Source organism: Haliotis rubra, unplaced genomic scaffold (genome assembly GCF_003918875.1).
Source record: "Haliotis rubra isolate DU_JTF1 unplaced genomic scaffold, ASM391887v1 Scf3, whole genome shotgun sequence".
NCBI classification, from domain to species: domain Eukaryota; kingdom Metazoa; phylum Mollusca; class Gastropoda; order Lepetellida; family Haliotidae; genus Haliotis; species Haliotis rubra.
Genome location: NW_025766968.1, coordinates 3,277,942 through 3,290,159, shown reverse-complemented (window position 1 = coordinate 3,290,159; position 12,218 = coordinate 3,277,942). Strand labels below are relative to the sequence as shown.

At 40.8% G+C, this 12,218-nt stretch overlaps 1 protein-coding gene across 1 annotated transcript in view; it reads left to right on the top strand.

The window, feature by feature from the left end:
* LOC124282423 (dmX-like protein 2) overlaps window positions 1–12,218 on the top strand; it is a 119,607-nt gene that overhangs the window by 32,183 nt on the left and 75,206 nt on the right. The window contains 1 exon segment of the mRNA XM_046718414.1: window positions 3,800–3,878. Within this exon segment, the coding sequence (XP_046574370.1) occupies window positions 3,800–3,878 (79 nt within the window).

The window sequence follows — 12,218 nt, the reverse complement described above, 5'->3', positions numbered from 1 at the left end:
AGTTATATCTAAAATCTGACAATGCTGACATTTCAACCATATGAGTAACTTATCATGTAGGTAGGTAGGCATGAGTGGCCCAGTCTAAGGAGACACAAGTTGATGTATAGAGTTGCATACATCCATTTGGCACACCAGAAACCAAGATTGTGGGTTGAGTCCTGTATTGCACCAATTCTGTGTTGAATGTCTCAGAGCCAAAGTTGTAAATGTCCAAAGCATACAACACTTAGGGCTTTCATCTCATATTTTGCACACACACAGGGATTTAACTGGAATACTGTTCAAAGAGGCTTTAAACCCAAATCACTCACTTACTCATTGTAGGTTGAATGTGCAATGAATTGTATTTGCTTCACCTGAACAAATAAATTTGGGTCAGACAGGAAACCTGTTGCTGCTATGATTCCAGAATTTTTTTTTGTAAATGCTAAAAAAAAATTTTGAGTTAAATTTTCAGAGCATTATCAGAAGATGTTTCATTACATAATTTACTTGTCCTTAATTCCTCATGGTAAATCGCCATAGTGCTGTCTGATATTCTGGTTTCCAATTACCATTGTCGTAGTGATTTCTTGATGACTGTTTTCCAGTACAAGTAGAAAGGTTTTAATTTGAACTTTGACTTGATTCATATTTCAGAGATTATGTCTTGGTTGATTACATGTCACCATATCCTGACAGTGGGATGTTGCTCATGATATCAGTCACTGGTTTGTCTGGTCCAGACTTGATTATTTACAGACTGCCTGCATTTGGTTGTAATATTGCTGAGTGCGGCAGAAGAAAGGCAAAAGAAACTAACCAACTGAAAATTAATCAAATATTTGTTGCAAAATGAGCCCTGAATTTAAAAGAATGAATTAATATCTTTCTACTTGAAAATGTCCTCATCTGTTGTTTATTTGGAAGTTACATATGAAGTGACATTGTTAGTCTTTGTTAGAAGTGCTCATCTTGATGTTGGGACTACTAACTTGTTATCCTAACTTTTATAGTTTCAGGGGTTAAATTAATTTGTGTGTACTAAACAGCATCTGTGTCAAAAACACCGTTTTGGATCAACAGCATGTCCGTGTTTCTTCTATACAGGATTATTTGAGCAGGCCTGAATGCAGTGGAATTTTAACCCCTGAAAACAGCTTACCCTTGCCATGTCTGCGCTACAGTATCTGTATATATATCTGTTATGAGAGACTTCAATGTGATTCTGATCTCTTGTAAATCCTATTGAATGTTATAGTGTTGTAGTTTGTGCACAGATCAAGGTTATGTTCTACCAATCTCTACTCCAGATTCACTTTTGTTTTATAACATCCAGTTCTAACTTAATTGAGGATTATTCTTATTTTTGTTTTATCCAAGCACCCAATTGTTGACCATTTTTAAAGTGTCTTTTGACTTCATTTTCATTAGTTTGGTTTATTTGGACTGTTTTAACGTGAACTTGCTTTACTGAGAGAAGGTCGACCAGACTTAGTTGCTATGGTCACTGAGTATAGGTAGGTATGAGTGACCATCTTGGAGGACAGATGCTAGGTGTACTGGCAGGTTGAGAATGATCCCTGGTGTCATGGGTCAGTTGTTAGTTGTCTGGTAAGCTTCATGCTGATTTGTATGCCTGAGGTTGCTGGTAATTACTATACTGCTTTCTAATGTAAAACTCCTTCAAAGTTCACATGCTTACTTTCATATGGGGCACCCACATAGTCTAGCTGAGAAGTTTCCTTGTCAAGCAAAAGATGCTGTACACATAGCTTTGTCATCTAAGGTGCTGGGCTTCACTGTGTAGAGTTGCCTCCCTTAGAAATGTCAGAGTTGCCTCCCTTAGAAATGTGAGAGTTGCCTCCCCTAGAAATGTCACAGTTGCTGGATATCAGTGATCACCACTATATCTGTACTCATGGGTTTCACCAAGGGGTAAAGACTTGAGACCTGAATCTCTTTGGGCTGTCTTCCAATATCAAACTGACAACTGAAATACCACTCCCTCACTGATACAGGTATTTCAAAAATCGTCTTTAAACAATATCAGCTCAACCCCTTCTTAGTGAAAAGACTTAAATATCATACAAGTTATCCTTATTCTGCTCTATATAGTACAGTTTGAAGGACAGAGAGTATTGTTTGATGTGAAAACTAGTGTGCACATATAGTTATTGACAAACATGTGGAAGTGTTGTCACTGCGTGTAGCACGGTGAACTCAGCGAATCAATGACGTATTGATTAAGTCATGTAAACATGGTAATCCAATCTCACATCTCACTTGATCCAAGTGAAACTTCATTCAACCGATTGAAAATAGGAAGCTTTTATTGGTATTTTTTTCCTTTTATTTATTTTCAGGAGTTTTCTCTGTAGGAATTTTCAGGTTACTGAAGGCATGAAATATGGGCAACATTAATCAGAGAATATTGTTGCAAAGTCCGACAGCCATGTTCAAGGTTTAGGATTGTTTTATCTTGCAATGTAACAAGATTGTGGTCAACCAGGCTTTTATAGTTAGGTCCGAGTTTAAACCAAAATTGTTGCCATGTAGCGAGGACGGTGATATTGAGGTAAAGTCATTTGCTTTTTGCATGAGTTGACAATGTCTCTTATTGTTCACTATCAAAATCAACAAAGTGTAGTCTTTGTTCATCCTACCCCAACTGATAACTTGCCGTTGTTGACAGCACAAGCAATTATGTTTGTGATAAAGTTACATCCTTAGGCATACTTCACAATGTGATCAAAGCAGATGCACAGCGATTTATCATGGATTCCAAACTAAGTAACCTTGCAAGCAAATTGGGGAAAGTGTAATTAATGTAATTTATGTAATTAATTAATATAATGTAATTAATGTTAGGCAGTGATGTAAATCTATACATAAAAGCGTCCTTATTTTATTGTTCCTACTTTAATGTTGTACAAGTCACTTCTACACAGCCATAACATAGTTTTATGAACATAAAATGGGAACTTTTTAATACCTTTTGGTATTTTTACTACAATTTGCTGTTGATTTGGAATGGATGATTGTCTTCCAATATGAATATGAGTTTTGATTATAGGGTAATTTTGCTTTGTGAAATGGGATTAAAGAATTTTAAATTTTATTTTGAATGACTGCTTGTGCTTTGTGTATTTGGACAAATTTGTGTCTATGAAAAACAGCTTATTTTAGTGTTGTGACATTTGCGGTATTTTATGTTGGTTGCCATGTCGCCAGGTGTATGGATAAGTGTGTGAGGTTTGCGCTTGCAGTCACAGCTGCAGGTTTGTGCATGTGGCTGCACCGACCATCATGCAGCTGACTTTGTGCAAAGGGGAAGGTCAATATCAATGTCATAAAGATGTCGTGGAAGAAAATAAATGTCATGTCACTTTGTCTGATGTCACCTGGTAAATTGTCTTCGTGCTTCTCAATCAGAATCTAAAAATAGTGTTTTCATTTTATTTGTGCAACACATCAAGCATGATTGGCTTGATTTTAATTCCTTAATTAATCATGTTAATTGCATATTTATGCATTTCTATTGTTTCGATGAATTTCTTGTAATTGTTTTCAGAATTAGATTTTTTATTTGCAAAAGCATGATAGTTGTACTTTTAAATAAACATATTATGGACACTTTTCACAAAGATTGCATGACATTAATAGAGATCTGGGACTCAAATATTTCATTGATTCATAGAAGTCTTAGTTTGTGAGTTATCTACCATGTCTACTGTCACAATGAGAACTTGCATCCATTGTATGTTCATCCCTTGCTACAGCTCACATGTAATGCGTGTTCGTTTTTTGTCAACAGAAACTAGACTATCGCTGGTACAAGACTGCGACTATTGAAACAGAATGCTTCGTCAACTGCCTCAGTTGGAACATGGAAGGTGAATATTCAGGATTTAGATAGTTCATACTTCAAGTATGTCTCTGTTTCCTTTTGCAGACCATCCAAAACGTGGTACCGTTTTTCAGGTTTTCAGTGTCTGATGCACTGATGTATTTTCCTTCCCAAGTCTTAAATCCTGTATTAAAAAGGGGATATTTGCAGAAATATTATTTTTCCTTATCCTGACTCATGCTCTTTTGCTTGTCTTCTTCTTCTTGCGAACATAGTGGAACACTTGTATCTCCTTATTTGAAGCTCCCTTCAAAATAAAATCACTAATTGGTACTCACCACGAGTTGCTCCCCTTTGTCTCCCCTGGCGGGAAAAGGTGTCGCCACCCTCTGGCCATGTGCTTCACTCTCTCCTTCTTCGCCCAGTGAGCAGGATGTGAGAGCGCCTTGTGTCTCCTTACACACATATCCTTTGATAATCTCTTAGTTTTTACCTCTCATAGGTTACTATAGAGGTATAGCTAGTATCCTTTACTATTTGTATTGATTAATTATCGTGATTTCTACCGTTTATTCACGGTATTCGATGATTGTTCAGCTAGCTTTACGTTCATGAAAATCTGTACGATTTGTAGATTACGTTTTCTGCCTCCGATCCACATGTAATATGCCCTAGTTGTTCTAACGCCGTGTGCGTTTAATTCACGTTGCAGTTACTGCATTAATTTATCTCATTCTGCATTTAATAAATATCATCTTTATGTCTTAAGACGCGGCTGCAGATAGATCACGCTGAAACAAGGGCAAAACATGGCAGAGAGTCCAGATATTCCTTCCAGTCAGCTGCTAGCGATCGACCTCTCTCCGCCTGGTGTGTTCTGCTAGAGACTTCGCGGCAGAGGAACGTGGGGACGCAGTCCGTTACCTCGGAGAAGAAACGACCGCCTCCCCAGACATCCCCGTCATTGCAGACTAAGTCTAAGAGGGCCTCATCGCTCGTCTCAACGCAGATTGAGGACACCCAGGGCAGCGCAGACTTCCAAAGGGAAATCTACGAAGACAGCAAGAACTTTCAGCCGAGATCGTTCCAGCAGCAGAGTTGGGCCTCTACGATGATCAGCCGATAATCATCCCCGACTTACGGCAGAAGAAGCTGACGGTGTCAGCGACTGTGACTTCTGCAGAGATCTCCATGCAGCCTGATGCCTCTACACCGGCGTCAGACGCCATTGATGTGAACCCCATCGCAGAAAAGACGCCGACGACTTCGTCACAGATCATCCCAGAAGACATGATGCGCAGATTATGAACATCATGGAGGACCACTACAAACTGCGCTAAGCAGGGTCCGAGCCTTCGCGAAGGCTCCAACGTAGACAGCACCCCAGAGGCACCCCCCGTCAACGTAGCAGCCAAGACGATGTCACCTTCGCGAAGGAAGTCCCGCACCACCTTGACGAAGGACCTAGATGTACAGCCTTCGCGAAGGCCTTCGCGAAGGCGGGAGAGATCATCACCATCTTCGATTTCATCTCTAGATATGGACTCAGACCATCAGACATCACGGAAGCCTTCGCGAAGGTCATATCATCGATCCCCCGGACCGGACGCAAATGAAGCTTCGCGAAGGCATTCGCGAAAGACATATGATTCCAGATCTTCATCGTCTAGAAGAACATCGAGGACTGCCGAAGAGCCAGCGGGCTATCAACATTCACCTCACAAGTCTCCGAGAAGATCATCCCATAGACGATCTCCACTCCGTTCATCACCAGGTCGATCACCCATCAGATCTCCACATAGAGCGGCGCACAAGTCAACTAGATCGCCACAAACCTCATCAGATATTCAGATAGCTACACGCAGTCCCGAAGAGCATCTACAATTTATTAATGATGATGGTTTTGAGGATGATGGAGGAATCATATTTTCTGATGCAGAGATACGGTATTGGATGGTCAATAACCTAGATCTCACATCACCATCTAAAAGTGGCAATACAGCTCAGACGTATTTGATGAAGGAAGATGATCCAGATGCAATCACTCTACCCCCGATCGACCCGATTGCGGCAGTGCCACAGAATCTAGATGCAGCTTTCCAGAAAGCTACTGAAAGTTCAGATACCACATCTACCCAACTTTCAAGCCAAGAAGTTCTCCACGATAACATGGACTCCTTCTACAAGGCCCAGGACATCGATGAGAACTATAAGATCATCAGCTTATGTAAAGAACAAGATTTACAAGATGGATGATCGCAAGTTGGCTCATATAGAAACCATGACGAGACGTTATGTTCTTTGGGTTAAATAGATCTAGGACGATCAATGAGACTCTTATTACTAGATTCGGGATTCCACGACGGAAGATGATAGAATGATTTATTCTGCCTTACTTATGCAAAAGAAAGATCAGCAGTTTTAACGGATCATCTTACATCTGTTTCAGCAGCACTGACCTTAGCTCGTCGTCAAGGCCTCCTCGCCTCCTGTAATTGGGGAGAACTTTACAGCCCCACTTTATACAGCCCCTGTGGTCGACAACATCCATCTTTGACGGAGAAATCGACAAGGTCGCCAAGGAAGTCTCTAAGGATTCCAGGGAAGTCCTTATGATTAGATCGATGGACACACTAGCCAGCGTCATTCGTCAGACTTCACAAAGATACTCAGGCAGATCTAAGTTCCGCGGGCCTACAAAGAGCAAGAGACAGGAAGATAGCCAGCTCTAGAGGTAAAGATTCTTTTTTTCGCTTCGCCCATATGGCAACTATAGAGGAGGATCAGGAAGAGGCAGGACACCCAGAGGTTCCCGCAATTATAGACGCTGAAACACAGGTTCGAACGACTGGAGTCTTCCACCCCAGCCGTCTCCAGTACAACCAGCTCAAGTGGGTGGACGCTCCAACTACACTGGGAAAACTGGGGAATACTGCAAGATCCTTACGTCTCCAACATTATTCAACACGGATTTCGTGATCCTCTACAGGACAAGCCTCCGCTGACAATCAAACCCCCAAGTTCGATTTACAAAGCGCAACAACTACCAAAGATAAAAGAGGCTGTCTCATCACTCCTATCCAAACAGGCCATAGAAGTAATAGATCAAGCAAACGTCGAACCAGGTTTCTACTCCCCAGTTTTCCTAGTTCCCAAGAAAACTCCACGGAGAAATACAGACTCATCTACAACATGAGCTTTTTCAACAAGAACTATCTACGAAACCACGAAGTTTCGCAGATGATACATTTACCTCAGTTACGCCAGATGATTAGGCCCTATGGACTACATGGGCAGCATAGATCTACAGGATGCCTACTTGCACATCCCCATTCATCCCGATTCCAGGAAATACCTACGATTTACTCTAGAAGGGCTACATTACCAGTGGAAAGTACTCCATTCGAATATCATCAGCCCCTGGCTATTCACGAGGATAACGTAAACCGATTATCAAATTTCTACATCGTCAAGGGCTAATGAGTGCGTTTTACCTCGACGACGGGATACAAGTAGATCAAGATCCACTGCGTCTCAAACTACAGTTAAATTACATCATAAAGCTACTAACACAACTAGGTTGGTTAGTAAACTTACGCAAGTCGGACCTAGTACCATCGCAACCGTATTATGGTACCAGAAGACCTACAGTTCCTAGGTATTCGATTCATCACAAATCGCAACCGTATTATGGTACCAGAAGACCGTTGGCTCAAGATACAACAGACCATTCCACCAGCTCTACTCTCTCCGTTACCACTCGCGCACAATGGCAGAGCCTACTAGGTCTTCTCACATCAGCCCAAGACATGACTGTCACAGGCAGATTACAGTTACGTCCCCTACAGGTCCTCATCAACGCACATCTCAACGATGTACAACCATTCAGTCTACCGAAACATCTCAGACCACATCTACTATGGTGGACCAAGAAATCGAATGTCTGCGAAGGGATTTGTTTAGCAGAGCAGGAATACAAAACCCATCTGTATGTAGACAGCGTCACTCCAAGGTTGGGGAGCTCATCTCACCAACCACACGATATCAGGGTTATGGAATCAGCAAGAATGCAAACTCCATATAAACAGTCTAGAAATGAAAGCTGTAATCAACGCCATTCTACATTGGAGCACATTTCTACAAAATGCGGCCTAATGATCCATACAGACAATTCGACAGTGGCGTTCTACATAAACAAGCAAGGCTCAACGAGATCGATGAACCTTTTGAACCTAAGCTTTCAACTGTTCGATTTAATACAAGATCTAAATCTACATGTCAAAGCAGTGCACATTCCCCGGAGCCAGAAATATACTAGCAGACGGCTCTCTCGGCCTCATCTACCATCACCGACAGAGTGGATGATCAACCGGAAATTTTGCACAGATAATCAAGCAATTAGGGCGCCGGCTTAATAGACCTATTCGCCACGCGATTCAACAATCAGCTACCGACATCTGTGTCACCAGTCCCAGACCCCCAAGCTTGGGCAACGGATTTAAGTCTATCATGGAAGGCCTCAATGCGTCGCGTTTCCGCCCGCCAGCAATAATACCTCAAGTATTACAGAAAATCAGACAAACACAGAGCCTACAACTCACTTTGGTCGCTAGCCCTACTGGTCGGCCAGAACGTGGTTTCCCATACTAATTCAAGAAATCGGTCAACCAACACTGGAGCTACCCAAGCGCCAAGAAACCTGTTAATTCATCCTCACACCAAACAAGTGCAAGGAAACCCAGCAATGTTCCAACTACACATTATGGACTGTATACAAATGTGTTTAAACAAGAGAGGATATTCTGCCAGGGCGGCAAAAGCAGTCAGTCACGCTTGCTACGTTACTCAACTTCGTGAACTTGTACTCTAACGACAAGTGGCACAGTTTCAAAAATTATGCAACAAAGAAAGGGTTTACAGCAAGAGAGGCTTCACAACCTCAAGTGGCAGACTATTTGTGTTACCTACGCCAAAACAAACATTTAAAAGGTTCAACGATATCAACATATCTTGCGGCTTAGCTCTGTAATCACCATGAGAACGGGTGTCAAATTGACAAGATCTCCAGAGTTACTGGCCTTACTACGAAGCTTCCGATTGGAGGACCAAAGCGGAAGTTCCACTTCCAACTTGGGATCTGAATGTAGTGTTACAACACCTCACGAAAGTGAGGTCTATGAACCCTGGAATCGACAAACTTTGAATTTCTCTCACAGAAAACATTGTTTCTGCTATCGCTAGCCACAGCAGCAAGAATGTCTGAAATTCACTTGGCTCTGGACGAGAGGATACAGTTTGATGACAATCATAACACAAGCGCACCTCGGATTAAGATGGGATTTCATTGCAAAGAATCAACTGCCAGGTCAACCAGACAGATTATTCCACATCCCGGGCGCTATCCTCTATTCTCGGATCACAAGATACACAAGACCTATCACTGTGTCCGTAAGCTCAAAGTTTATTTTCTGACGATCCAAAACAAGGAGAAGATTTCTCAAACGTTTATTCATCCCATTATAAGCCCGAATCAAACAGAAGTGTCACGGACCACAATATCTATTTGGATAAGGACTGTCATTCTCCGTGCCTACAAGGCAGCAGGCTTGGACCCACCAACAGCATCAAATCCACATGAGATCAGGGCACTGGCCTCTACCCTCGCCCTACACGGTAACTGTTCCTTGAACACCTATTATGGAAGGATGCTATTGGAAATCTAACATGGTATTTGCTAATCACTACCTAAGAGACATCACTACAGAAGATGTCTCTGGCATTCACCATTGGGACCACTGGTCCTCGCCAGCAACTGACAGTCCCTCAGTGGCGTTAAAATATTAGCCTCACAAGATTAATATGTATTTTATACATACTCATCTAGCTTATAACTCTAAGGAGTTTTAGGGCTATGTATATATGTTCAGCTTAAGTATTCTACCTTAAGCATATACTTGGATATAGTCAATTTCAGTGCCTCTATCAGAGTCACCTATATATATATATATATAATTTATATGTATTGTTCAATATATTCATAATGTAATTCCCCTTTAATGGCTTTATATAACCTATGGTTTTCTTTATACAGGATACATCCTAAATCTAAGACTTCATGAAGTTTCGTAGGGAGATATTACAGTATATCTATACAAAATCACTAATTATAAATCCAAAGTATTCTGTTACCCACCTCCGTTCATTAGGATGCTACAAGCAAAGAGCATGAGTCAGGATAAGGAAAAATATGTAATTTTTAGAGTAAAATTGATATTTTATACTTATCCTGACTCATGAGTTAACCCTCCCATCCTCCCCACATAACACTTTGGATTTCCTGTAAATTCAAGTGTTGGGCTCGCTAAATCAGGAGAGAGTGGAGCACATGGCCAGAGGGTGGCGACACCTTTTCCCGCCAGGGGAGACAAAGGGGAGCAACTCGTGGTGAGTACCAATTAGTGATTTTATTTTGAAGGGAGCTTCAAATAAGGAGATACAAGTGTTCCACTATGTTCGCAAGAAGAAGAAGACAAGCAAAAGAGCATGAGTCAGGATAAGTATAAAATATCAATTTTACTCTAAAAATTACATAATTATTAATCATCAACATATAAGAGTGTAAAAGACCCAGCGGATCAGAGAGGCCCGGATTCTGTTTTTTGACAGAGCATATGACCCAGTACAGTTAGAAGCTAGTATGTGTTCGAGGTCTGACATCTAATAGAGGAAATATGGTATTTGGTATTTGCTACATTGGTAGCCATCTTTCATACACCTGCTTTCATACTGTAGTTAAATGTAAGGTAACTCTAAGTCTTTGAATGCTTTGATTCTGTTTAGGTCTTAGATACAGAGAGAAAACATGGAATTCTTGAAATAAATGGGGGTTAGAGAAGTTTACGGTAAGGTTCCCTCGAGTGGGCCGGTCTGTAAACACTAATATTGTTTCATGGGGTCTTAAAGACAATAAAAAGATTCTGTGGTTGACAGTGTGACAGTGCTGTTCAGTGGCCTTGGTGTTGATTCGGTCACCAGATATTGACTTTATTGTTTTTTCTATAGTTTTAATTGATTTGGTGAAGTCGTGTTATTCATGGTACAGTCGATAACTGTCCTGCCAGCTTGTCTCTATGGATATTGATTCATTCATAGAAATATGATTTTGTTCAATATTTTACTCAAATCTGTTTGTGTGGTTTGTCAGTGGTTTGTTCCCATCCACTGATTACACAATGTATATGTTTTCTCTTAGACTATATTTAACAGTCCAGAAACAGCTCAGGGATGGAATACGATCATTTGACCTAAAGATTGTATCATCTTTAGTTCCTAAGGCCCTAATTTTGACATGTGTCCACAGTACCAATGGTCCTAATTTTCACCTGTTACATGTTGTAGCTCAAAAGGCCTTACTTTTGAACCATTTCATAGCAAAGGCTTTATTTTGTTAACAATTATATACCATAGCACCAAAAGTCTTCTTTTTATCCTCACATGGGTACAATGCGTGAAGCCCATTTCTGGTGTTCCCACCTTTATATTGCTGGAATATTGCTAAAAGTGTTGTAAAACTAAACTTACTCACTCACTCACTCACACTCACATGATGAACCTGTTCCAGTCCAGCCCCGGACAGCTACCGGTATGATAGCCTACCATAAGGAGTGGGTGTTGTGGGGAGCAATGAATATCATGAATACATGAAACTGTGAGCCTCTTGTTACAACACAGCACTGCTGGTCACTGTGGTTTTATCTATGTGTAATCTGTCTCATTACATGGAGACAGAGGTCAAGACTAGGGCACAAACAGCGTGGTGTTTGTGTATATCCGGTCCGTGGGAGGGATTAGTCCAAGGATTAAGGCTGTATATGCGGAAACTGATAACTTTTGCCTTGGAATGTGTGGGAGATGCACTGGTTAATCTCAATTTTATTTTTGTTATCTTTGTTTTGAAATTCAGGGCATCTTATCGTCCTTGGGGCCATTTCCAATGATCGAGGGATCACCAATGTTTACCTTTTAAAAATATGTTTACAGCAAGGTCCTTTGACTTTTGTACTTAATTTCTCTCACTGAATATAAGTTTGTATTGATCCCAACGGTATATGTAAAGTATGGAAAACAAAACAAGACATGAAGGGAATTCAGTAGTCTCCACAGAGAATCGAAATTAGTAAAATAAATAAAATAAATATGTCCTGCAAAGAGTGAAATAAATACTTACCTGTAGGCTGGTGGAAATAACTTTAGTCAAGCCAAATTGTAGTTCTAGCAATATGAAGTCCTGTATTTTAACCTGTTCTGTAAATGTATTTTGCAGTGAAGACAAAACCAGCCCTGTTTCTTAATATTTTAATGTATGAAAATTGGAAATATGAAATTC